This window comes from Saccharomyces mikatae (assembly GCF_947241705.1).
Source record: "Saccharomyces mikatae IFO 1815 strain IFO1815 genome assembly, chromosome: 7".
Lineage (NCBI taxonomy): Eukaryota > Fungi > Ascomycota > Saccharomycetes > Saccharomycetales > Saccharomycetaceae > Saccharomyces > Saccharomyces mikatae.
This window is the reverse complement of record NC_079262.1, coordinates 112800-139825: the sequence shown is the minus strand read 5'-3', so window position 1 is coordinate 139825 and position 27026 is coordinate 112800. Positions and strand designations below refer to the sequence as shown.

The window sequence follows — 27026 nt, the reverse complement described above, 5'->3', positions numbered from 1 at the left end:
TAGAGTTATATTTCTTCGAAAAAATTCAGTTAAATATGCTCACAAAGTCAATATTTCATCGGTAATAACATTTTGAAATGAATAGCTTTTTAGTACGCACTAAATAGATCGATGGGTACTCTGTTTATGAAAACGGTTTATTTCTGCGGTGTAATACAGAAAAATCCCCTACTGTTAATAAGCTTTATACATGAGTAATTATTGCCTCTTAAGTAGCAGCTATGGTGATGGTTTCGAGATGCTTTTCAATTTTGATATATCTTCGATTGTTTTCTTCTTAAGTGCTCTTAAATTTTTAGATAGTTCAATGCAATCCATGCAGCGAACCATTAATCTAATATCATTCACTAATACAGTGGTTCTGTAAATTGATTTTATGACATAATCAACGGGAGGCAGAGCATTTGCAGATGCCATATTCTCCAATGTCAAAACAGAAAATGCATTAAATGGACGACTGTCTCTATATGGCTTTCCAGAAGCTGAACTAGTCCTTGTGGTAGACCCATATGCTCGAATAGGACTCTGTGGGAAGCCAGATGATTTGAACAAAGGGTCCACGGAATCGTCTATCTTGTCAACATGTTTAGCTTCCCTTTTTATTTTATTGAGTGAAAGCATCCCCAAGCCAAAATCAAACTCTTCCTCTTCCTCCTTGTCGTCTTTAGTGTCTTTCCCTTCTTTAGTTTTGAAGACGTTGTTTTTCTCTTGCGATGGGTAAACTTGTTTCTTGTCTTTTAGAATATCTTTCGCCAGTTTATTGTTTTCTTTGGTCTTGAACCTTGCGTCTAAAATCTCTGCGGAATCTTCCCTTTCCATGTCTAATAATTCTTGAAGTTGTTCCTGTTCTTCCTTTCCTTCTAGGTCACTACTACTAATACTGTTAGTACTACTACTACTGATGGAGCCATAATTGATATCAAACAGGTTAAGGTTGAAACTCCCAATATTTGTTTGCTGATCATCGTTATCTTCAAAACTTTTGCATTCTTTTGACTCATATTCGTCATAGAACGATTTCGGATTTATTTCCTTACTCAAACTCGACTTCATCTTAACGCGAGGAGAAAATCCAGACGTTGATCTCCTTGAGCCCTGCATGTTCATATTATTTGGAAACCCGATAGAACCTACTGAATTGTGACTATCTCTGGGCCCACCAGCAAAGACTGTAGGAACATTACTTGAGGAATTATCCGGGGAGCCAGCACCAGTTGCGGTTTTCTCACCATTCCCACTCCCACTACTTTCTTGTGTACTTGAAGAGTGTGCTCTTGACTGCTTGCGCAACAAATCTGGATCGTAATATCCGTTATCAATATTCTCTAGGGACACCTTTAATTTCAGGAGTTCTTGATAGTTGTCATTTGAACTTAAATAGTTTTTTGTTCTTTCTTCATCTCCCTTGTAGTAGTTGAGAACTTTGGTGTGGAAGGTTTCCATTAACGAAGTACATATTAGGGATAAACTTTCTTCTTTTTTAGCCAAAATCGAGTAGAGAACTTCGAGAATCAATTTATACAGTAGCGGTATTTCATAGATCTTTGCCATTACCAATAAATCAAGCGCTACTGGTGCCAGGAGCCATTTACTGTTTACTTGGCCCGTATAAAAAAATTCAGCAAAAGCTCTAACCGTGGAAGTTGGCCAGGGCATATATAGTGACCTTGGGGTTAATAGGGGCTCCAACTCTAAGGCAAAATTAGACTGCAGACTATCAAGACTATCTGTATTTGAAGTAACAGACTGACGACTCCATTCATTATTAGATGATGTAGGTGTTTGCATTGTTTCATTAGCTTTCGGGAAAGAGTTCAATCTCGGTTGTGGGTATTGTGATGCGGAACCTTCTTTTAACGATTTTCCTAGCATTTGACCATCCAAAGATGCTCTTGGCGTTACAGAAAATGCATTTTCTGTTTCTGGTGTACTAGAACGCCTACTGATATGTGATGGCCTACGAGAAGAAAATGGACTAGCCTTATTGGAATGCATGTAATCTGTTAAAGTATTGCTCCGCCTTGCATTAGAACTAGTGCTTGAAGGACATGGTGGAGGGGGTTCGTCAGGTTCTTTTGTTTGAGGAGGTAATGGAACATTTAAGACTCCTAAAATTGGTGGCGTTCCAAGGCTCTCACTTGTGCTTCTACTAGAAATTGAATTTCCACGCCTGTCAGAAGAAGAACTTACATAGGAAATTGAACTTCTTGCACTCCTGGAAAATCTCCGAGGAGACAAATGATTATGAAGATTTTGTAGAGCATGCTGTTGCTGTTTTTTGCCGCAAGGCGTTCCTCCACCTTCAAACAGCGCCGATGAGGTAAGAGGGTGCGATGCACGGCGTTGATGTTCTGCTTCAGATATAGACGATCTGAGAATCTCACCAGATGGGGTACTTATAAGTGACGATCTTCTTCGGCTTAATTCTTGCAATGAAAGATTCGTCTCTAAAAGAGCTTCTGTATTTGACATTACTGCCGCTTTTTCTTTGAAAGGCACCCTAAAAATCATACCATTTGAAGAACTTGTCGTTGACGAACTTTCTGTTTTCCTAATGGGTCTATAAATACTGTTTGATTTTGATATAGGCTTCGGAGAAACGGGATCCTCATCATCCTCCTCATTATTGTGTTGGTAATGAGGAGTGGAATATAACTCAGAAGAAGTGGAAGAGTTTGATTCATCTGACATACTAGGTGTATTTGAAAGTTTTGCGTCTGTATTTGCTACTTGAGGGCGTGAATTTTGAGTCTCTGCAACACCAGTTCTTGCAAATATTGGGAAATTTTTCTCAAAATAGTTGTCGAGTGAACCCGATGAGGAAAGTCTGCCTTCCTGCCTTACGGCTTTGGAACTATTTCTGGAGGAATGCGGCGAGAATTTTATTAAAGTAGACTGCGTACCAGTGGTTTCGTAATCGGCGCAAACTTTAGTATAACTTTGAGATAAAAGCATGTCAAAATAACGACCCCATCTTTTTCTTAATAAATAACATGGTATACCGATAGAATCACCTTCACTAGTAATAAACTCGAAATCTGATAAGGGTTTCCCATAAATTTCTAATGCGTCTTTACCTAGAACCATGGCATAAGGTGGGAAAACGGACTGGATAGAAGTCATTTCTAAAGGCGGAGCTATATATCTGATGTAATTTTCAAATTGCGAAGTGGCTGATGAAGTGAAGCTCAGTTTTCTTAATGGAGTGTCCTTATTTTTGGCAAAATTTTCTATAGGCATTGGTAAAGATGAAGCCGAAGTTCTATGATGGGGCAACTGTATCGTCTTGTTGAAGATATTCACAAGGGGTAGTCCAAAAGTGGCAAGATGATCAAACCTTTGCACACTGGGTGAATAATAATCGTCTGTCTTGGTACCCAATAATATTGTCTGATGATGTGACTTCCATACAAACACTCTCCAAAATCGGTGCTTATTTATATCACAGTCAGGACAAGAGGTAGCGACCCGTGACCATTTGCCCGAATTAATGTCGTAAATAAAACAATGAAAGTTGGTAGACTGGTAATTTGGATGAAATCCGCCAATCACAATATTAAACCCGAAATAGTCCCCCGTCGGCGCTAATAGTTCATACGGAACGTTCAATAGCTTTTTCGGTAACGCCGCATTCGAGGGCATCCTAATACCATGAGATTCAGACAAAAGAGGCAATGCCACTATCGGTGAATGTTCCTTTATATCAGATGAACCTTTTCCGAGATATTCGTCTATTTGATCACTTCGCATGTAGAACGCCAGTGCTGGAACATTGGCCTCGTTATTTTCAACCAGAATGGAAAAATTTTGATCCTTTGCCAATGCCAGGGGTATGCCATTGACGTTTGTGGTGATATCCATTGGTTGTTTGGGTATGGTTTCCGCTTGCCAACAATTTTGCGTTATGTTATAGATGTCTATTTTCTTGACTGGCTGATCCATATTATTTAGCCCGCCAACAATTATCAACTTCGTGTCTCTATTATCATTGTTTTCGTTCTTGACATGCATAGTATGGTTAAACCTTCTTGCTATTTGAGGATCGTCGCTTAAAAGCGACCACTTCTTAGTATTTAAGTCTAATTTCCATAGTTCATTAGCAGCAATCAACTCATACCCACTTTGCGGAGATACAGTGAGACCACCAAATATATACAAACAGCCATCTAAATAGCACAGAGAATGAAATAGTCTTTCCTTGAGCGGGGATTCGAGAGATTTGGCTTTCCTAATGTCTACTTGAACGTCGCTTGTATCAGCGTCTAACTTGAAATTGGAATTCTCTGCCTGTAATAACTCCTCTGTCTTCTGGTCAAAAGACGTTTTCACCCTATACCAAGTTCGAGACATTAGGTCTAAGAAAAAGGTCTCTTTACTTATCCACTCGTTTAGATTCCTGAAGGAGCTGCCATTATTCTTTTCTTTTGCAAAGAATAGAATAAGCTCCTTTTGTAATTGCATGGAATTTACGACAGGTAGATTTAATGGGATGGTCAGACCACCATGCACGAATATATTAGACCTAGTTAGTGTCACAGCTGAACCCGTCCGGCAATCCAGCGTCAACCTTTTCCTGGCGCATTCATCCAACTCGTTGGAATCAGAAGCTAACGGTGATGGCGGAAGTTTTAGGGGGTAACAGAAGCAAGTAGAAGGTTGTAGTAAAGGCATACTACACTGAAGCTGGTGCAGATTATTGCTTTTTCTTACGTTTGCACACACGCTATGTTGCCCTATATATAGTAAAACAGAAAAGCCTTTGAAGCGCCTTTTCTATGTAATGCTTGCAAGTGTGGGGATCGACACGGAAGGGAAGAAAGTTCTCAGACAATTGTGGTAAATGGGCGCCGTGAGGTTGAAGTAAACTTTTCCAAACTCCTGCGCTACCTACGCATCAAATAAGGCTATTCTTACTCTGAACTGTTCTTACGGTATACAGAGTCAGCCTTAGCCACACGCCAGCCCCCCTGTAGGCGTCATATTTTTTTTTTTTTTCATTACTTGCTGCCGTGGCTCGCGAGATTATGCCACAATATGTCCATGATATTGAGTTCTATATATTTTAACTAGTCTTTTTATAGAATGGTCGACAACCAAGCCATACCGAAGAGGCAGAGTCCCAGGGGGTATATCTCGATAACCGTCTTGCTCTTAGTAACCCACGAAACAGCGGCCACAGACCACATTAGGCACAGCACCATGACTACCAGTTTCACAAGCGACAGGATCCTCACAATCCAGCGGTTTTGCCTCCCGACATGGAAAACCAGCGGTAGTAGTAGCTGCGCAATTAAAGCATTCAGCACCTGAGGGAATAGACAATACCCGGAAATGGATATGTACGAAATTAGCGACACCTTCTGATGCGGCTTGGTCAGTCTCAGATGCAGTGCCATCACCAGTAAAACGAACCAACTAGACACGAACAGACTCGAGAACAGCGACCGTGCATGCGATACAAACAGAGAATACAATATGATGAACGCAAGGGGAGCCCATAGATCGCAATTGGCTGAAATGTCCTTATCGCTCGTCTCCAAACCATCTTCTGAGCAACTAAAAAAAGATGGGAAGTGCGGATACACAACCTGTTTCAACCTAGAGTTGATGTCGACCACATCACGCTTTAGTGTCTGTAAAACAGTCTCGTCGAGCGTACCTCTGCTGCCTGAAGTCTGTAGAACTCCGCCAATGCTGTCAGCCGCACCTCCCGAAACCGCTAATGGTCCCTCTGGTTCTATAAAATCAGGCTCAATTGTAGTATCTTCTCTCCCGTACGACATTTTGCCTGCTCTCCTATGGCTTCTCCTGTTCTCTACTGCTTGAAACAAAGAAACCTTACTTGTTAATATAAAAGGGGACGAGAAATCGCAATTACCATGCCGGGTACCCACTTCATTAGAAAAAAAACGCGAGGAAGGTCGGAAAACTCGTGCAAAAGAGCCTGAGAGATCGGTCGGTTAAGCATTTTGACACGAAACGTATATTGAGATAAAAGCAATTCTCGGTAAAACCGCAACTTTTCTAGCATCTCTCGACATAGAAGTACACACGCACAAGGATGGCCTCATTTGCTACTAGATTTATTGTTGCCTGCTTCCTATTCTTCGCGGCGTCCGCCCATAACGTCCTTCTTCCAGCGTATGGCCGTAGATGTTTTTTCGAAGACTTGAGTAAGGGTGACGAGCTTTCCATCTCGTTCCAGTTTGGTGATAGAAATCCTCAATCCAGTAGTCAGTTGACTGGTGACTTCATCATTTACGGGCCGGAAAGACATGAGGTTTTGAAAACCGTCAGAGACGCCTCGCATGGTGAAATCACGCTGTCTGCTCCATACAAGGGACATTTCCAGTATTGCTTCTTGAACGAGAACTCTGGTGTGGAAACAAAAGATGTGACATTCAACATCCACGGGGTGATATATGTGGATTTGGACGACCCAAACACGAATACACTGGATAGTGCTGTTAGAAAGTTGTCCAAATTAACCAGGGAAGTCAAGGATGAACAGAGTTACATTGTTATTAGAGAAAGAACCCACAGAAATACCGCGGAGTCGACCAACGATCGTGTTAAATGGTGGTCTATTTTTCAACTGGGAGTTGTCGTTGCAAACTCTCTTTTCCAGATATACTATTTGAGAAGATTTTTTGAAGTCACATCGCTAGTCTAAGTAAGGCACGGAAGTGGGGTTCATATATTTTTACTTTTGCCTACATAAGATTACATATACGATCAGATAGCGCGTGAAGAAGTGAATTCTCAGTTTTGTCCTTTTACCCTGTGCCACTTATATACATATATATGCTCCAGAACGTGCGATAGTACAAGCACAGACTATTGTGAACTTATCGAATGAAAAATGTACCGAAAACCAGGAAGAGGCAGAGGTACTAGGTTTGTTTATTACAGTGTTTTGGTGTCGACTTTCAGAAGGGAAAAAAAGAAAACAATATGTTATTGTGGAGAAATGATAGCCCTGTAGGGGGCTCGAACCCCTAACCTTATGATTAAGAGTCATACGCGCTACCGATTGCGCCAACAAGGCTAATTCGTTGGAAAGCCAGCCTGAAATATTTCAGGTTGTTCAGTAAATTTTTCTAACACGCCCTATCAGGACATGTATTTTTGAGATTTGGGTGAATTTTGTTGGAATGAAAATCAACTATCGTCTATCAACTAGTAGTCATACTACTAGTACATTATCATATACGGTGTTATAAGATGACATAAGTTATGAGAAGCGGTCATCGAAATAAGTGGAAGCTGAAATGCAAGGATTGATAATGTAATAGGATAATGACTGACAAATATAAAATGACAATAAAAGCATATACAGAATTATGTAGAATTACGAGTTCCATTTATTGGATTCCTATATCCTCGAGGAGAACTTCTAGTATATCTACATACCTAATATTTGAGAGCTTGGCGAATTTTGAGATGATTGTTGGGATTCCATTGTTTGATAAAGGCAATAATATTAGGTATATAGATATACTAGAAGTTCTCCTCGAGGATATAGGAATCCAATAAATGGAACTCGTAATTCTACATAATTCTGTATATGCTTTTATTGTCATTTTATATTTGTCAGTCATTATCCTATTACATTATCAATCCTTGCATTTCAGCTTCCACTTATTTCGATGACGGCTTCTCATAACTTATGTCATCTTCTAACACCGTATATGATAATGTACTAGTAGTATGACTACTAGTTGATAGACGATAGTTGATTTTCATTCCAACATACCACCCATAATGTAATAGATCTAATGAATCCATTTGTTTGTTAGTAGTTTAAATGTTTTTATTGGAAGAGGTTTGGTTAATACGTCTGCAATATTCTTTTTAGTCTCGATATAGCATACGTGCAAATTATTTCCTGATACTTCATCTCTGAGTCTCATTGCTTTAGTACCAAAAAATCTGTTTCTAAATTTCTCTTCATTTTTGGACATAACTATACTGATTGTAGATTTACTGTCAGTAAGTAATCCTTTAGTAATTGGTTTTTTGTTAAGTTCTTGTACGAGGTAACTTAGATTATTTAATAACGGAACAGATTCACTTATTGCGTGTATTTCTGCTTCTGTAGTCGAAGTACATGTCAATGAAGCCTTGGTGGACTTTCCTCCAATTACCTTTCCATTAAGTAGAAATACGTTGCCAATCTGTGATTTATAATACGGTTGATTGCCGTATGAGGCATCGCTTATAACAACTAAATTATTTGCTGGCTTAGCAGATTTGCTTTTGTGCCATATTAGTTGTCTATCTCTCGTATCCCATATGAACTGTATCAATTCATATGTCATATCTAACACTTGCTTGGATGGAAATAGTATATGTTGTGCAAGCGTGTTAATGTAATATAATAGGTCGAATCTAAACTTATATCCAACGTATGACGCTAGACCTATTAGTTTTTGCATTTCATGTACCTTCATTTTGTAATCATCTTCTTCTAGTTCTAGCTCTTCCTGGTCTATGTAAAGACCTGGTTGGCCTGGAGCAGCAAGTTTCTTTCCTTTAGGGTTCAAAGGTACGTTTATTTTGGGTAGTTTTTCAGTTAGAGAGTTTTCCATACCTAACTTCATGTATTTACCTCTCTTATATTTGATTTCTAATCCGAGAATGTCATATTGTATTTCATCATTATCCTCACCTAGGTTTATAATCTTCGTATCATACTGTCTCTTAAGTTTTTCTATAACTTTCTTATTTGCATTTAAGTCCTTGCTAAATAATATCATATCATCAACAAATAAGCAAATTGTCAATTGACTATTCTTAAATACACATGACCATCCACGAACTTCTTTCATATTACATTGTTGTATCAGATATGATTTAATAGTTTCATACCAGTTTGCACCACTTTGTTTCAAACCATAAAGTGATTTCCTCAAACGTATTAACTTGTTATTCATTCTCAAATGTGGTGGGGGTCTTATGTATAATTCTTCTTTAATGTCTGCGTACAAGTACGCCGAGGATATATCTAATTGTGTAATAAAATAGTCATTGTCTAATGCTAGAGACAGAGATGTCATCAATGCATAATGGTGTACAGTGTTGGATTGCATACCTGAGTCATACGTATCGGGATGTTGAACGTCACCTCTTGCAACAAATCTAGCTTTATGAGTTCCGTCGCGTTTCTTGTTGAAGATAAACATTGAGTTTATTACCCTTTTAGGGTCTATATCTTCCCTGTCATAATATCTGTCTGTATCCCAAGTGTTCATTTTTAGTAGTTGATTGATTTCTTTTTGATATGCTTCGATATATTTTTCCTTTTCTATAATATTTTTATTGTATGTGATTGCTTCGTCATATCTTAAGGTTGCTCGTATCGGTTTGATTGATTTTACTGTTTTTACAGCTGCGATCAGCAGTATTCGTTTCTTTGACCTTGGAGGTTCTAAACTACGCATATTCTTTGTATTCCATGTGTCTCGTGATACCTCAATTTCAGTTTCATTATCTTCTAATGATCTTTTCTTGCTATTGGTAGTAGCGGAGATATTAGAGTCATCCATACCACCCAAACTGGAATTAGTTTGACGAGAATTGATCGGGGGAAGTTCTTTAAATGGGTCAGGGAATTCGGTAGTATGTATTGGAGGTAGATCAGGGAGAGGGAGATCAGCGATAATAGATTCCTCGATATTCTGTTCGGGACGAGTAACTGGTGTTTTTATAGGGGAAATATGGTGCGATGAGTCCTTTTTCAGTGGATAAGCATCGATTGAAGGTGGACGGTGTTTAGTCCTTTTCTCAGTCTCTGGATCACTTATCTGCAAATCAGTTTTGTTGCTGGTACCACCCAAACTGGGTATCGTCACGCCCTTATAGTCAGCATCAATGTCACTTTGTGAGTCTGAGTCACCGAAATCATTAGATGTATTGGCTTGATACGAATGTTGTGTGTCGGGTTTGAACAAAGGAGTAAGTAGAGGAACATCTGATTGATTTATACCACCCGAACCGGTACTGTCGTTAGCAGCAATTTTTGGGATGCTAGATCTCTTCTTAGACGGAAGAATATTAGATTCAGATATGTTTGGATCAACTTCTCTGGGTGCACGAGTCTTGGTTTTAGAAATAGGCGTTGATTCTTCAGTATGAGTTAAAGGAGGTGGGGAGTCAGTGGGGATTGGTACTTTTGGAAGTACATTTCGTTGGTGGTCAGGATTCAATTCAATGTCAGATTGATAGTCATGGTCGGATTCTATGTTGAGATCATTTGATTGTTGGATCTCATTTGACGCAATGAACGATTGATAAGAAGCAGTTAAACGATTCAAATCGTCATCGAAGGTGAGTGCGTCGTAATTGAATTGGTCTAATCTGGATTCCTTGCCTTGAAGAATAACGTAATTAGTCGTATCTACTGTCTTCTTCAAGGATGGGAGATAGATGATATATCCATAAGAATTTCGAGATGGATGTAGAGCATAGCCAGTGATACCACGAGGGTGAATTTTTGAGTCAGGGTTGTGGTTATTGACTATGACGGGTTGACCGAAAGGTAACAAAGTACTGATGTCAAGTCCTGCTAATCCAGCGTGTTGTCTTGCAGATTTTTTGCTTTTAGGCGAAGCTAGTGAGTTCCTTACGATAGTAGAGAATTCGACTGCTGAAAACCATAGATGATTCGGTAGACCACTACATTGCAGTTGGGTACGACAGTCATCTAATAGGGTACGGTTTAGCCGTTCAGCGATACCATGGGCTCTGGAATCCGCTGTGGTTGTATAACATGGAGTTATACCATTTTTTTCAAGGAATTTATGGAGAGTTTTGTTAGTGTACTCAGAACCACGGTCCATTTGAATAACCAGAACATTAGACTGAAACTGGTTTTTAATGAAAGCCAGTATCGTAGTAAAGACATCGAGAATAGAATCCTCGCGACGGTCATGTAATGGATAAACCCAACGGAATTTGGTTTTTTCATCAGTGAATGAGATAAAATAGGATGGTGCGCTCTTTGGTAGGTTGTGAACAGGGCCAAATATGTCCGTATGTAGGTATTGAAAAGGTTCATATGAATTTTGGTATTTTAGCCGTGATCCTTTGATATGTCTGTGTTTGGTGCTTTTACCGATTAAGCAATCGGGACATTGATAATTAGTAGCGCTAGACCAATCAACATCAGATTCATTAAAATACGTAATAGTGTTCTTTTTAAGTGAATATCTAATTGTCTGGGCATTGGCATGTGCAAGCATCCGATGAATGAAAGGATAAGGATATTTGTGTGTTCTCTCACTTGTGTGAACATTATTGATTGTGGGTATGGAGATATTCGATGGAAGCAAATATTTTTTAGATACCCAGTAAAAGTCGCCATATTTTACGATAGGTGCAAGTACAGTGCCGTCAGCTCGTTCTAATACGTTTTTGGTAAAGCATGCTGTAATATCTATTGCAGCCAGTTCATTTAAACTGAGTAAGTCATAGGCTATGTTCGGGGTGTGCAATACCTTTATTGATGTTTTGGTGTCGTCCTGGAAGTGAAATTGAAGATCACCAACAGCGTTAATCGGGATATTTCTTTTTTGAGCATCAACTACGTTTATGTCAGGATTAGGTGATGCTGAGTGTATGTGATGGGCGGATCTTATGAGGGTTCGCGATGCTCCTGAATCAAGAAGAAGGTGTCCAGGAAGTTCATCATCATAATGATTCGTATGATTTATGATAGATTCAGTAAGTTTCTGGCCTAAGGTGAAGGTCGTGCTTATTGTTCAATTGAATCGGTCCGGTAGTTGATTCACTGATGGAATCGTTCTCAGTACCGGGAGAGTTTTTAGATGTGAATACGTTATGAGCCCTGGCTGTTCTTGATTTCGAATTATTTGTTTTTTGGGAACTTCGAGTTAAAGCTTTGGGTTTGGTCGTATTCATGTAAGTTCGAGAATCATTTCTCTCATCACTCGGATTTCTCCTGTAAGGTTTGCTGCGTCTTGATTCCTGTTGTTCTTCATAGATAGCATGGATGTCTAAAAATAGTTCAGCAACTGTCATATTTAGATATCGATGACGTGTGTAGCGTAAAAATTTGTATTCGCCAGATAGGCCTCTCATGATTAGTTGGCATGCTACTTTGTTATTGATGTGAATGCCATTGTTATTTAGTCTGTCAATAATGTTTGTGACTTTTGTTTCAAATGCTTCTGCAGGCGTACTGCCATTATATTGCAAATTTGCGAGTGTCACGATGTCATTTGCCTCTTGATTATCAGATTGCATTTTTTCGATGCTTTTCGACAGAATTTTCATGATATCCGTATAATCAATAGATAGGATGTCTTTGACCCAGGTGGGTAGGAACTGAGATGGAGCGAATAATTGAAAAGTGTGACATAAGAAGGTGAGTTCATTATCTGTCATCTGACGTACTACTTTTCCGGTTGTTGTCGGAATAATATCACCGAGATTTGAATTTTGCAAAAATTTAATGTATGTTTTAACCCAACTTAGGAAGTCATTAGGTGAGGTTAAGATTGGTGGTGGTCTGACATAATTATTAGTGGATGTCATATTAGACTTCGCTGAGGATGAATCAGTAAATGAATTTTCGGACTCGGGTGATGAAGTGTTTCGATGTGTTCCATCAGGTGGTAAATATTGTGTAAACTGTGAGTTTGACTTAGATGGAACATACATGGGTGTCATTTGATAAGGTGGATACGGCATCAAAGTTGGGTGCCCGTATACCTGCCAACCAGAAATATTGGCTTGTTGGGGAGTCATCATGCGCTGCTGTGGGAGCGGCCCATCTTGTGGCAATGGTACTTGATCAGCTGGAGGAGAGGCATGATGATGGTTCTCTGGAACAGCAGACGAGTGAGGTGTCGTTGTCTGTTGAGAATGAGCCTTAGTGGAAGCCTTCTCAAATTCTTGAATTTTGGAAGCTGAAACGTCTAACGGATCTTGATTTGTGTGGACTTCTGTAGAAGTAACCGAAGCACAGGCGCTACCATGAGAGCTTGGCGAATTTTGAGATGATTGTTGGGATTCCATTGTTTGATAAAGGCAATAATATTAGGTATATAGATATACTAGAAGTTCTCCTCGAGGATATAGGAATCCAATAAATGGAACTCGTAATTCTACATAATTCTGTATATGCTTTTATTGTCATTTTATATTTGTCAGTCATTATCCTATTACATTATCAATCCTTGCATTTCAGCTTCCACTTATTTCGATGACGGCTTCTCATAACTTATGTCATCTTCTAACACCGTATATGATAATGTACTAGTAGTATGACTACTAGTTGATAGACGATAGTTGATTTTCATTCCAACAATATTATTGCCTTTATCAACAATGGAATCCCAACAATCATCTGAAAATTCGCCAATCTCTCAAATTTTGAGATGATTGCTGGGGTTCCATTGTTGATAAGGCAATAATATTAGATATGTAGATATACTAGAAGTTCTCCTCTATTATCTCATCGTTTTATATGTTCTTATTCATTTATCCTATTACATTATCAATTCTTGCGTTTCAGCTTCCACTAATTTAGATGACTATTTCTCATCATTTGCGTCATCTTCTAACACCGTATATGATAATATACTAGTAGTATGACTACTACTTGATAGCCGATAGTTGATTTATATTACAACAAGAATCCACGAAAAAATACACATTATTTCATTGTTAGCATGCAGACTAGGTATAAGAAACCATTGTCAAAGGACAGAAACTAGATAATTTGCCAGTAACGTTTGTGTATTTGTTTTCCTTCGGTTTTTGGCATATTTTTACTGCCATCTAGGTTCGTCTGTTAAACTTCCCTTTTAGGAAAAGCGCCTAAAAGCGCATCTTGTAGCTGTTGTCTTTTTTTTCTTTTTCGTTCTTTAATCTACAATAATAACGAAATATTTCCAATTTAAGTGATCTGCATTGAGTTTCATACTCAAAAGGTGTATACTTTGCCTACTCGTAGACAGAATATACACTTTCTAGAGGCCAGGACAAGTTTGTACAATGTCATCCCCCTTTCCAGCAGACACACCAAGTAGCAATAGACCTTCCAACTCCTCTCCGCCCCCATCGTCAATAGGTGCTGGGTTTGGAAGTAGTAGCGGTCTCGACTCACAAATAGGCTCAAGGTTGCATTTTCCAAGTTCATCCCAGCCGCATACCACTAATTCACAAGCAGGTCCTTTTATTAACGATTCCACTCAGTTCAGTTCTCAAAGGTTACATACCGATGGTTCCGCAACTAATGATGTAGAGGAAAATGAACCTACTAGAAACTTCAGAAGTAGAGCTTTGAATCACGTCAAGAAAGTTGATGACGTTACCGGTGAAAAAGTTCGCGAAGCTTTCGAACAGTTTTTGGAAGATTTTTCTGTTCCATCTACGGATACTGGTGAAATCGAGAAAGTTTATAGGGCACAAATTGAATTTATGAAAATATATGACTTAAACACCATTTACATTGACTACCAACATTTATCTATGAGAGAGAATGGTGCCCTAGCTACGGCTATTTCCGAGCAGTATTATAGATTTTTGCCTTTCTTACAAAAGGGATTAAGAAGAGTAGTAAGAAAATATGCACCTGAATTGTTAAACACAAGCGACTCCTTGAACAGATCTGGGGGTGATGAGGTCGAAGGAAACGCTGAACAACTAGGGGATGATGATATGAATGGCTCAAGTTTACCAAGGGATTCTGGGTCATCTGTCGCACCAGGAAACGGGACATCTGCCATGGCAACGAGGTCTATAGCAACTTCTACATCTCCTGAACAAACGGAACGTGTTTTCCAAATTAGTTTCTTTAATTTACCAACAGTTCACAGGATTCGTGATATAAGATCTGAAAAAATAGGCACATTATTGAGTATATCGGGGACAGTAACCAGAACGTCTGAAGTCCGCCCCGAATTATATAAGGCAAGTTTCACATGTGATATGTGCCGTGCTATGGTCGATAATGTAGAACAGTCTTTCAAATACACTGAACCGACATTTTGTCCCAACCCATCATGTGAAAACAGGGCCTTTTGGACTTTAAATGTTTCAAGATCAAGGTTTCTTGATTGGCAAAAAGTCAGGATTCAAGAAAATGCCAACGAAATACCCACAGGTTCAATGCCACGTACATTGGACGTCATTCTTCGAGGTGACAGCGTCGAAAGAGCCAAGCCTGGTGATCGCTGTAAATTTACTGGTGTAGAAATTGTAGTACCGGATGTTACACAACTGGGGCTTCCAGGTGTGAAGCCAAGTTCAACATTAGATACCAGAGGTATTTCGAAGACTACTGAAGGCTTAAATAGCGGTGTTACGGGCTTACGTTCCCTTGGTGTTCGTGATTTGACGTATAAGATTAGTTTCTTGGCATGTCATGTGATAAGTATTGGCTCAAATATCGGTGCAAGTAATCATGATACCAATTCCGATAACCGAGGAACTGAACTACAGATGGCCGCTAACTTGCAAGCTAACAATGTGTATCAAGACAATGAAAGAGATCAAGAAGTATTTCTAAACAGTTTGAGTTCCGACGAAATTAATGAGTTGAAGGAAATGGTGAAAGATGAGCATATCTACGATAAATTGGTTAGGTCCATTGCCCCTGCAGTTTTTGGTCATGAATCTGTAAAGAAGGGTATTCTACTCCAGATGCTTGGTGGCGTTCATAAAAGTACAGTTGAAGGTATCAAGTTGAGAGGTGACATCAACATTTGTGTTGTCGGTGATCCTTCTACTTCTAAATCTCAGTTTCTTAAATATGTGGTGGGGTTTGCGCCAAGATCAGTTTATACTTCCGGTAAGGCGTCATCAGCTGCAGGTTTGACAGCTGCGGTTGTGAGAGATGAGGAGGGAGGTGACTATACTATTGAGGCAGGTGCTTTAATGCTTGCCGATAATGGTATATGTTGTATTGATGAATTTGATAAAATGGATATTTCAGATCAAGTTGCAATTCATGAAGCTATGGAACAACAAACCATTTCTATCGCCAAAGCTGGCATTCATGCTACCTTAAATGCTAGAACTTCAATTTTAGCGGCCGCAAATCCAGTAGGTGGAAGGTATAATAGAAAGTTATCACTAAGGGGTAACCTTAACATGACGGCACCGATCATGTCGAGATTCGATTTATTTTTTGTTATTCTTGATGATTGTAACGAAAAAATTGATACGGAATTGGCAGCCCATATTGTTGACTTACACATGAAAAGAGATGAAGCCATTGAGCCGCCATTTAGTGCTGATCAATTGCGTCGGTATATCAAATATGCACGTACTTTCAAACCAATTTTAACTAAAGAAGCCCGGTCATACTTGGTTGAGAAGTATAAGGAACTAAGAAAGGATGATGCTCAGGGATTCAGCAGATCGAGTTATAGAATCACCGTTAGACAGCTTGAAAGTATGATTAGATTATCAGAAGCCATTGCTAGGGCCAATTGCGTCGATGAGATTACTCCATCGTTTATCGCAGAAGCTTATGATCTTTTGAGGCAAAGCATTATTCGTGTTGATGTGGATGATGTGGAAATGGACGAAGAATTTGACAATATAGAAAGCCAAAGTCGCACCGAGTCTGGAAATAATGATAACGATAACGGCAATGGTGACAACGATGCTGATATAGGAGCTGGTAGGACAATCAGCGAACCACCAGTAGAAATAGGAATGGGGCAAACCGAAGCTACGAGCCCTCCAGCTTCAGCCGAGAAAAAGAAAACAACAGTAACTTATGACAAGTACGTGTCAATGATGAATATGATTGTTAGAAAGATTGCAGAAGTTGACAGAGAAGGTGCAGAAGAATTAACAGCTGTTGACATAGTCGATTGGTACTTGTTACAGAAAGAAAACGATTTAGGCTCACTGGCAGAATACTGGGAAGAGAGGAAGTTAGCGTTTAAAGTTATAAAAAGGTTAGTCAAAGATAGAATTTTAATGGAGATTCGTGGTACCAGACACAATTTAAGAGAAATGGAGCATGTCGAAAATGAAAGCAAAGTTGTTTACGTCATTCATCCAAATTGTGAAGTTTTGGATCAATTAGAACCACAAGACTCTGTGTAAGCTAGTACACTTTCATATTATCACATAGCTTGCTTTCATATCCTTTCCATTTTGTATTTTTTTTTTTGTCTGTATTCTTATATATGCATCGGTATTCTTAATGAGAAGAATAGTATTATATTTAGTTCCTTCATGCGAACTTCCAAAAAAAAAAATCTTAGAAATTAAAATACTACACACAAATGTCTACATCTAATTTTAAATCTTGATACGTATTCTTTTGATATTTTTATTTGTCTATTTGGCAATACCAAATTCCTCGTATAAAGTATCACCCAATCTTTTTATACCCTCTGTTAACTTCTCGGGAGAAACGGCGGCATAAGTACCTCTGAAGAAGATTACGTTTGGATTACTGACTTCTTTAGATTCAGCAGGTTGAGGAGGTTCCGTTTCACCCTCACTCTTAAACCAGGAGCCAGGCACCACTAAAACCCCGCGTTCAACCACTTTATGGTAAATACTCTGCTCTAACTGGTAAGGATCTGAGTTGTATTTTGTACTAAATTCAGGGTGAGTAGAAGCATCAATATTCACAGTAAAGAACATGCCTGCAATTGGTGGGTTAATGACAAAGGCATCACATTGTGGCAGGTATTTGTAAAGGGCATCAATGGCACAATCACGTTTTAATGTGTATTCGTGACGTAGGCCAAGTAGCCAATCTAAATAACCCTTCTGACCCCATCTGGAGAGCGTAGAACTGACGAGAACTTGTGTGAAACCCGCTGGTGATTGAACGGTCATTTCATGTAAACTCAAGTAATGTTTCAAGATCCTAGATGAACCTGTGATCCAACCCAATCTTGTCCCCGGAGCCAAAACTTTCGAGAATGAATCCATTCTAATAACACGACCTTCTGTATCCAAGGAAAGAAAAGTGTTCGCCAAGGACTTCAAAAATTCATCATGATCTTGTTTAGGACAATTTTGTGCCTTTTCTCTCTCTTTCAAATCTTTGATGTAAGGATTCATCTGCAAGAAATAATAAGGCTCATCTTCCACAATTAGGAAGTCGTGCTTTTGTGCGATCTTGTAAATTGCCTCCTTTCTATGATTAGCTATAGAGGTACCAGTTGGATTTTGTCCGGTTGGGATAGTGTATAATAGTTTTGGTTTTGGAGCATTGGGTGTCCAGTTGTCCATGATTTTAGCCAATTTTTCAGGAATAATACCATCAGCATCAATTGGCACGGGGAACGTAATCACACCTTGAGCTTCTGCGGAAGCTAACGAAGATGAAAAGGAATGCGCTTCCGCCAAGATGACATCGCCCCTGTTACAAAAGAGTCTTAAAGTCGATTCCCAAGCATTAGTGTTACCTGCAGTGGCAAAAACATCCCAATCTTTGTATTTCAGGTCATGTATAATCTTAGTATGTTCTCTAAGGAAATCTAAAAGTTCAGGCTGACCACCGCTGTGTCCATATTGTAAAGCCCTTGACAATGGAATATCGTTATGAGAATTGGAATTTCCATCTGGGTAATCCTTTTTTACCGTGTATTTTATGGAATTCTGCTCATCAATTGGGGCGCCAATACCGTAAGGAAAGGGAGGCTTTGGTGAATCGACAGATAGATTGTCCCATGGGAAATAATCCTTCAATGGCAGGCCCCCGCCCAAAAAGATGATGTTAGGATCATGGAAAAGATGGATACACGTCTTCAATGGAGATGGCTTACGTGCGTTGGTTTCATCCGAAAACAAATAAGAAAAGTCTTTCGATTCTGGCAAAGTCATGATAGTAATGATCCGCTGTCTTATTGACTGTCTGTACCAATTATAAAAAATTTAGCTATACTTGGTTGAATGTAAGAAAAAATGAAATAAAGAAGTACCTTCCAAATGCGTAACTAAACCAAATATATATTTGTAAAGATGTAAGAAGGTGCCTAAGATATGGGAAGAAGATTAGAAGACAAATTTTTTTTTCCGAATTTTAAATTTATTTACAATGATTAGTCATAGATTAAAACCTCGAGAAAGTGAAAAAGTCCAGAATGAAAAATGTGATAAAAGAAAGAAATGGTGATTTAGAGGGTAACCCGGATACATTTCATTATTCCAATGCAATTGCCAATGCCTTATGGATAGGCAATTACTAAGTCAAAATTTCAGATTAGATTAAGGATGTCAGTCATTCTCAATCTAATCAGGAAACTCTTGAATAATATACAAGATTATTATTGGTTTGAAGTTGAACGAGAAAAGTGTTGATAATTAGTTGTCTAGTACGTTGTAATAATTAAGAATAAGTCGTTCCTTCTTAATCTCTATAAGAGAGGTATATAAAACACACGCTGATTGGTTATATTACACCAAAAGGTTCAGGCATAGTTCAGGACATTAATGATAAGATTTGGGTGATAATCCATCTTTTTATATACTAAGTTCTGGTCAACTATTAGATCTTTATCTTATTAGTGCAGGAAATTCTATTATTAAAACTTGTCTACTCCAATTAAGTTGGTAGTATCATCATAAGAATGTTAGTATTCAACTTATTTCAAGTGAAAAAAAATAAAGAACTCCTCATAGGGGGGTCGAACCCCTGACATTTCGGTATCCTTGCTTAAGCAAAAGCGCTTAAAAGCCGAACGCTCTACCAACTGAGCTAACAAGGATGAGTTCTTCGAGGGCTCCGAAGAAACACACCTAACTTAACAAAGGGTAAAGAAAATCAAATATCTGTTCAAATTAATTGTCATAAGAGAGATTTGGGTGAATTTTGAGATGATTGCTGGGGTTCCAATGTTGATAAAGGCAATAATATTAGATATGTAGAATATACTAGAAGTTCTCCTCTATTATCTCATCGTTTTATGTGTTGTTATTCATTTATCCTATTACATTATCAATCCTTGCGTTTCAGCTTCCACTAATTTAGATGATTGTTTCTCATCATTTGCGTCATCTTCTAACACCCTATATGATAATATACTAGTAGTATGAATACTAGTTAGTAGATGATAGTTGATTTATATTACAACAGAATTATGTAGAGTTACGAGTTCCATTTATTGGATTCCTATATACTCGAGGAGAACTTCTAGTATATTCTATATGCCAAATAATATTGCCTTTACCAACAATAGAATCTCAGCAATTATCTCAAAATTTGTCTATATTTTAGCATACGAAGTGTGCTTTCTGTTTTTAAACATCGTAACTTCCGTGAATAGAGGCAAGTCACCTACTCCATAACTAAGAGTATGATATATTTCAGCAAAATGAAAAATGCTGTTGTCATATTACTCCGCTATTGATGGATAGTTGATTCCTGGTTTCAATCATTTTAGAAATAGGTTACTTTGTAAACAAACAAATTGCGACCTTTTCAGCTCTAATTTTCAGATTTTGTCACTAATAAATATGTAAGCATGTTTACCAGAAACCGGAAGCGAATACTAGAAAAAAAAAAACCTTCCTGATAAAGCAGTAAACATCGAGAGAAGTTATTTCTCACATTATATTCCAGGTATTAACCGCTTGAGAGATATCTTTCAAACGTGCCCTGGTTATAGAAAAAAGTATCTATAAAGATCAGGATAGATGTTTTACCATATGTGGTTTACGAGATGGCTCGCCATTTTTGCTTTAATAAAAATCTCATCATCCCTTCCGTCATCTGAGGACTACAAAGTGGCTTATGAGTTATTGCCAGGGTTATCTGAGTTGGACGACCCTTCAAAAATTCCACAAATGCATGCTGGCCATATTCCGTTACGTTCCGAAGATGCAAGTGAACAGGATGACTCCAACCTGCAGTATTTTTTTTGGAAATTTGCAAATAACGATTCTAATGCTAGCATCGATCGTCCTTTAATCATTTGGCTAAACGGTGGCCCCGGTTGCTCTTCCATGGATGGCGCTTTAGTCGAATCTGGCCCTTTTAGGGTAAACTCAGATGGCAGACTTTATCTAAATGAAGGGTCCTGGATATCTAAAGGTGACCTTTTGTTTATCGATCAACCTTTCGGTACCGGATTTTCTGTCGAAGAAAGAAAAGGTGCTGTCGACACAAGCAAATTCGATGAAGACCTAGAAATTGTGACTAAACACTTTATGGATTTCCTCGAAAATTACTTCAAAATTTTCCCTGATGATCTCACAAGAGAAATCATAATTTCGGGTGAAAGTTACGCTGGGCAATATATACCATTCTTTGCCAACGCCATTTTAAATCATAACAAATTCTCAAAGATTGATGGTAATACTTATAACTTGAAAGCGCTATTGATTGGTAACGGTTGGATTGACCCCAATACACAGTCTCTATCATACCTTCCGTTTGCTATGGAGAACAAACTGATCGATGAAACTAATCCTAACTTCAAACGTTTAACTAAGGCACACGAAAATTGTCAGAATTTAATAAACTCCGCTCCTACAGATGGAGTAAACCAGTTTTCGTATCAAGAGTGTGAAAATATTCTCAACAGTTTGTTGCTTTATACAAAGGAATCATCACAGAAAGGAAGTACGGACTGTCTGAATATGTACAACATCGATTTAAGAGATAGGTATCCATCATGTGGTATGAATTGGCCAGAGGATATTTCTTATGTCAAAAAATTCTTCAGTACCCCCGGTGTTATTGATTCACTGCATCTTGATTCTGATAAAATTGACCATTGGGATGAATGTACTAATGATGTTGGAAAAAAATTATCCAACCCTACTTCAAAGCCATCCGTCCACTTATTACCGAAATTACTTGAAAGTGGCATCGAAATTGTCTTGTTCAATGGTGACAAAGATTTGATTTGCAATAACAAGGGTGTTTTAGATACCATAAAGGGTTTACAATGGGATGGATCAAAGGGGTTCAGCGACAATGCCGTCTTATTCGATTGGATCCATAAAATGAATAGCACAGATGAGAACAATGTATTTAGCGGATACGTGAAGTATGACAGAAGGTTGACATTTATTAGTGTCTATAACGCTTCCCACATGGTACCCTCTGATAAAAGTTTAGTGAGCAGAGGTATTGTTGACATTTATTTGAACAATGTTATGATATCTGATATTGATGGAAAAAATGTTATGATTACCACTGACGACAATGGTGGTGAGGATGGTTCTACTGAAAACAATGCTGAATCAAAAGAAAATATTCAAGGTGAACAAGAAGTGCAGAAAGAAGAAGAAAAAGAAAAAGATGGTAAAATTGATGAAGGTAGTAATGAAGACGGCGATCATGGGGAAGACGACGATCATGGGGAAGACGACGATCACGAGGAAGATGACGATCACGAGGAAGATGACGATCACGAGGAAGATGACGATCACGAGGAAGATGACGATCACGAGGAAGATGACGATCACGAGGATGACGAGGATGACGACGATGAAAAACACAATAACCAAGGCCTCGAAGATAGCAGGCACAAAACTCAAGAATATGAACAACAAGAAGAACAAGTAGAAGAGTTTGCAGAGGAAATTTCAATGTACAAACATAAAGCCGTGGTAGTTACTATCGTAGCATTCTTGGTGGTTGTTATTGGAGTGTACTTGTATGATAGAAGAGCGAGGAGAAAAGCGCATCACACAATTCTAGTTAATCCAAATAACAGACAACATGATAGTCCCAATAAGACTGTTTCGTGGGCAGATGACTTGGAGAGAGGATTTGGAGTGGAGGATGACTTAGAACATGATGAGCAGTTAGAAGGCAGAGTACCTGCAAATAGTAAGTCCAATGATTCAAGTTCCAAAACGAAGAGTAAAAATAAAAAGAAATATACTAGTCTTCCGAGTACTGAAATTGATGACTCTTTCGAGATGACTGATTTTTGAGTTAACGAATTAAAGCTCACATCGTAAAAGGACGGAAATGGCAATGACTTATATAGTTAAACTCTTCGCGATTGCTGGACAAAGACATCACGTAACACTTTTTTTAAGTTTCGACCTTCACAATGATTTTGACACATAAACATATACATATAGTTTACCAATTCTTCTAGAGAAGTGATATTTTAAATATAGAGGCAGTGCTACAGTCACTTTTATATAATAGTTTGAGACATTAACCTAACATAGCAAAAATAATGGGCTCTTTTTCCTTTTTAGTGGCAATATTATTGAAACCAATTCTGTCAACTACCACCGTATATGACTATATACTAGTATTATTGTTGGAATAGTGACCTATTATTCTTCATAAATAACCAATCAGTGATCTTCTGAAGCCATCAGAAGGAACACGTCATTAATGTTTCAAGGTGAAGAATGATATGTGACTACGTGATAATGTGGGAGCAGTAAAGTTAAAGATCTATTAATCGCAAGATGAACTTGATATTTACGTATATAGAGATAGAAATCATGAGAAACAGGGAAATCGGTAATTCTACATAGTTATATATATATATTCTCTTGTTTTGTTCTTTATCATTCATTGTCCTATTACATTATCAATCCTTATTGTTGGAATGAAAATCAACTATCGTGTATCAACTAGTAGTCATACTACTAGTATATTATCATATACGGTGTTAGAAGATGACGCAAATGATGAGAAATAGTCATCTAAATTAGTGGAAGCTGAAACGCAAGGATCGATAATGTAATAGGATAAATGAATAACAACATATAAAACGATGATAATAATGTTTATAGAATTGTGTAGAATTGCAGATTCCCTTTTATGGATTCCTAAATCTCTGAGGAGAACTTCTAGTATATCTACATACTTAATATTATTGCCTTATAAAAAATGTGTTGATAATTAGTAGTGTAGTAAGTTGTAATAATTAAGAATAGTCGTTCCTTCTTAATTATATAAGAGAGGTATATAAAACACACGCTGATTGGGTGTATTAAACCAAAAGGTTCAGACATAAATCAGAGTGTTGATGATAAGAATTTAGTGTTAACTCATCTTCTTATATACTAAGTTCTGGACAATTAATAGATCTTTATCTTATTAGTGCAGGAAATTCTATAATTAGAATTTCCCTACTCCATTTAAATTGGTATCACCATAAGAATGTTAGTATTAATTTACTCAACATCATTAGTATCATGTTAAAGAATGTTCGTCATCAACTACAACAATTTATATGAATAAATGTATAGTGGTAATCACTTATTCCAACAAAATGGAATCCCAACAATTACATCAAACTCCACTATTATCTCAAAACTAACTAAACAACTGCAACATAGTCGTTACAACTAAAGTAGGCTATATAGTTATCAAAGTTGATAACTTCCCAACAGTTCTTTGCCATCTTAGTATAGTGGTTAGTACACATCGTTGTGGCCGATGAAACCCTGGTTCGATTCTAGGAGATGGCATTAATTTTTGCCAATTAGCCTTATCATTGCCGATAAGGCTAGTACTGTAGTTAGATCGTTGATATGTCATAATTATGAGATTATTACTAAAATATGTAGTTGGATTGAGAAAAAAATGGTATGCATATAGGATGGCTTTTCCTTAGAATTTTTCTAGTTCCCTTATTGTTTTAGAAATTGGCCATGTTAATGAATTCGAAAAATGGTTACAAAGCAAAGGCTTTAAAGAAGAACATGACCACTCTGCTCATTTGTTCAATTTTGATAAAGTTTCAGCATTGGCTGCACCACCTAGCTTTTGATCGAATTCGAACCCTCTACCAAGCATGCTACTCAACAGTTCATGATAGGAAGGTTTACCTGCTCCATCTGCTTCCACTGGATTATTGCGGCAAACCTCGTTGAAGTAGTTGTGATAGATATCACCATCGAAGTAACCGATAGGAGCATTTAACATTGCATCAGGAAGTTCAAAAGAATCAGTCAAACTTATACAATCTTTTCTCACAATTGGTAAGAGAGACAATAATTGTGGTTGCACAACTTTCGAGATTTGATCGGGTGTAAAAATCTTAAATTGCTGGAATTCTCCTGAATGCTTGTCAATAAAGTACAACGAAAATAACTTGTAAACATTCCACAAGGATTCCTTAGTAATTTCATCAGTGATGTGAGAATCACCTAAAGAATTTAACTTTTCATAATAGGTTTTCAACATACAACGCAAAGCATGAAATTTGGACACTAAAACTAAGAGCTTGGAGACGGTATCAATACTTCTTGATTTTTCAATTAAGGTACCAATATGTGCCAATAGTTTAACCAAAGTAATAGACCAAATTTCGGTGTAATCACCTAGCTCTTTCAAACCACTTTTCGTTCCACCAGAAATTACGGATCCCAAGTACTCAGGTTTCAAGTAAGAGAAAGAATCTATATCTAGAGCGTTGTCAAATTTGCCCTTGGTAGCGGAATCAACGAATTTTTTCAATATTGATTTTGCTGAAGTTAAAGATAAGACGTTGTTATCACCTTCCCATGTACACTGAACCACCCAGTCGTCATAACCTTTACCAAATCCATTATATTGAGAATATCCATGTCCTCCGCATGTTTGTCTCAATTCGTCAATCAAGGTAGCAATGAGCCATGTATTTGTGGCTTTCAAGCTAGCACTATCAATGAACAAATTCTTCAGTTTCTTACTGACAGTAACTAGAGCAGATTTGTCCACAGATGAGGACGCTTTGTATAACTCGTCCAAAGTGGAATAGTAATTGTCCATTAATTTAAAAGCTACAGGGGATACCAAATACGGAACACATAATTGCGGTAAAACACGATATTGATGAAGGGGATAGTCAATCAATTGCGTTTCGGACAATCCTTTTTTAGGTGCAAATTGCTGACGACCCACTGCGTAACGCACTGCAATAGTGGCAAACTTCGAACCAAACCTAAATGAATCCATGACCATGTTAACTCTCCCACTTAGTAACGCACTATAACCTGAAATCTGATCTAATTGTGGTTCGGTCTTAACAGTGACTGAACCATCTGGTGAGCGAATAACTTTAGTAAATCGACTTAGCATAAATTCTCTGGGAATAACTACGTTCCTGAATTGAATCCAACCATTATCAATACCATCACGACCCATCTTTGCCCCAATATCACCTATTGAAACTCCAGATAACAATTGGAAATTTGAAGGGTCTCTCAGAGGAACAACAAACGTTTTCACACCGTAGTCCTTACCTTCAACAATCAACCTAGCATATACCGTAGCGTGGGTGGCAGAATGAGCAGCACCACCAATCCACCATTTGGTGGCCGTCAGGTCAGGCGTATCAATAATAAAACTATCATTCTGCTCATTATACACCGCTCTTGTCTGCAACTGAGCAACATTGGAACCATGTCCTAGTTCAGTCATTGCAAAACAGCCATATATACCTTTCATCAAGATTGCACCTCTTTCTTGTAACCAGTACCGAATTTGCTCGTCAGTACCATTGCCTTTGATGCAGTTACCAAAGAGTCCCAAGTGCACACCCACACGAGTACCCAATTGAGGATCGATATTCGCTACCAGCGACAACCTCTTATCAAATATAGACACGTCCTGGTTTGTCAAAGGTTCAGCCTTATCCGGATCATTTGCCTGTAAATTTTCCATTAGATCAGTGTTGCGGAAGTGCTTGCGGACGGTCTTAATATCATGCTCCATATAACTAGCAAGTCTAGCAATTTTTTTCGCAGTGATTTCTCTCTCTTGCAATTTTGTAGCATCATAGTAATCAGTATCTGTCTTCAACACCGGATCATTCACTATCTGGTCTATTAAGGTGTGTGTCAATTTCCTTCTCTCAGGGGAAGACTCTAAAAAAGTGTTGATTTGATCAACCTTTACCTTAGAGTCCGATCTTTCCTTCTGAATAAACTTCTGAGGATTCAAAACCACTGAATCAGGGTCTATAGTAGTACGTCTTGTCATTTATGGTAGTAGTTACTTTATTTGTTCTTTTTGTGTTATCTGTATATGTCAGCTGTTTGTATACTCAAGAAAAGGGAGCGAGAGTAATAAGAATGATTCCAATAAAGAAAACTTTCAGGCTTATTCA

At 38.1% G+C, this 27026-nt stretch overlaps 7 protein-coding genes and 3 non-coding genes across 10 annotated transcripts; 4 read left to right on the top strand and 6 right to left on the bottom strand.

The window, feature by feature from the left end:
* Nucleotides 1–219: 219 nt before the first annotated feature.
* On the bottom strand, nt 220–4671 carry MDS3 (Mds3p; the record flags this gene model as incomplete). The annotated part of the gene is made up of 1 exon (XM_056222526.1): nt 220–4671. The coding sequence occupies one exon, from the start codon at nt 4669–4671 to the stop codon at nt 220–222; it is 4452 nt and encodes a 1483-aa protein (XP_056082208.1).
* Nucleotides 4672–5075: 404 nt separating this feature from the next.
* On the bottom strand, nt 5076–5783 carry YIP4 (Yip4p; the record flags this gene model as incomplete). Its single annotated transcript, XM_056222525.1, has 1 exon — nt 5076–5783. One exon carries the CDS (start codon nt 5781–5783, stop codon nt 5076–5078), a length of 708 nt encoding a protein of 235 aa, XP_056082207.1.
* A 278-nt stretch (nt 5784–6061) lies between these two features.
* On the top strand, nt 6062–6673 carry EMP24 (Emp24p; the record flags this gene model as incomplete). The annotated part of the gene is made up of 1 exon (XM_056222524.1): nt 6062–6673. One exon carries the CDS (start codon nt 6062–6064, stop codon nt 6671–6673), a length of 612 nt encoding a protein of 203 aa, XP_056082206.1.
* Nucleotides 6674–6975: 302 nt separating this feature from the next.
* Smki_7.trna4K lies at nt 6976–7048 on the bottom strand. The gene has a single exon. It is a non-coding gene; the product is annotated as a tRNA-Lys (tRNA).
* A 6974-nt stretch (nt 7049–14022) lies between these two features.
* On the top strand, nt 14023–17091 carry MCM6 (MCM DNA helicase complex subunit MCM6; the record flags this gene model as incomplete). The annotated part of the gene is made up of 1 exon (XM_056222523.1): nt 14023–17091. One exon carries the CDS (start codon nt 14023–14025, stop codon nt 17089–17091), a length of 3069 nt encoding a protein of 1022 aa, XP_056082205.1.
* A 237-nt stretch (nt 17092–17328) lies between these two features.
* Nucleotides 17329–18831, bottom strand: ARO8 (bifunctional 2-aminoadipate transaminase/aromatic-amino-acid:2-oxoglutarate transaminase; the record flags this gene model as incomplete). The annotated part of the gene is made up of 1 exon (XM_056222522.1): nt 17329–18831. The coding sequence occupies one exon, from the start codon at nt 18829–18831 to the stop codon at nt 17329–17331; it is 1503 nt and encodes a 500-aa protein (XP_056082204.1).
* A 788-nt stretch (nt 18832–19619) lies between these two features.
* On the bottom strand, nt 19620–19715 carry Smki_7.trna3K. Its single transcript has 2 exons — nt 19679–19715; nt 19620–19655 (listed from the first exon to the last, which is right to left on the bottom strand). It is a non-coding gene; the product is annotated as a tRNA-Lys (tRNA).
* Nucleotides 19716–20643: 928 nt separating this feature from the next.
* KEX1 (serine-type carboxypeptidase) lies at nt 20644–22896 on the top strand (the record flags this gene model as incomplete). Its single annotated transcript, XM_056222521.1, has 1 exon — nt 20644–22896. One exon carries the CDS (start codon nt 20644–20646, stop codon nt 22894–22896), a length of 2253 nt encoding a protein of 750 aa, XP_056082203.1.
* A 1434-nt stretch (nt 22897–24330) lies between these two features.
* Smki_7.trna2H lies at nt 24331–24402 on the top strand. The gene has a single exon. It is a non-coding gene; the product is annotated as a tRNA-His (tRNA).
* Nucleotides 24403–24649: 247 nt separating this feature from the next.
* POX1 (acyl-CoA oxidase) lies at nt 24650–26899 on the bottom strand (the record flags this gene model as incomplete). The annotated part of the gene is made up of 1 exon (XM_056222519.1): nt 24650–26899. The coding sequence occupies one exon, from the start codon at nt 26897–26899 to the stop codon at nt 24650–24652; it is 2250 nt and encodes a 749-aa protein (XP_056082202.1).
* Nucleotides 26900–27026: the final 127 nt, after the last annotated feature.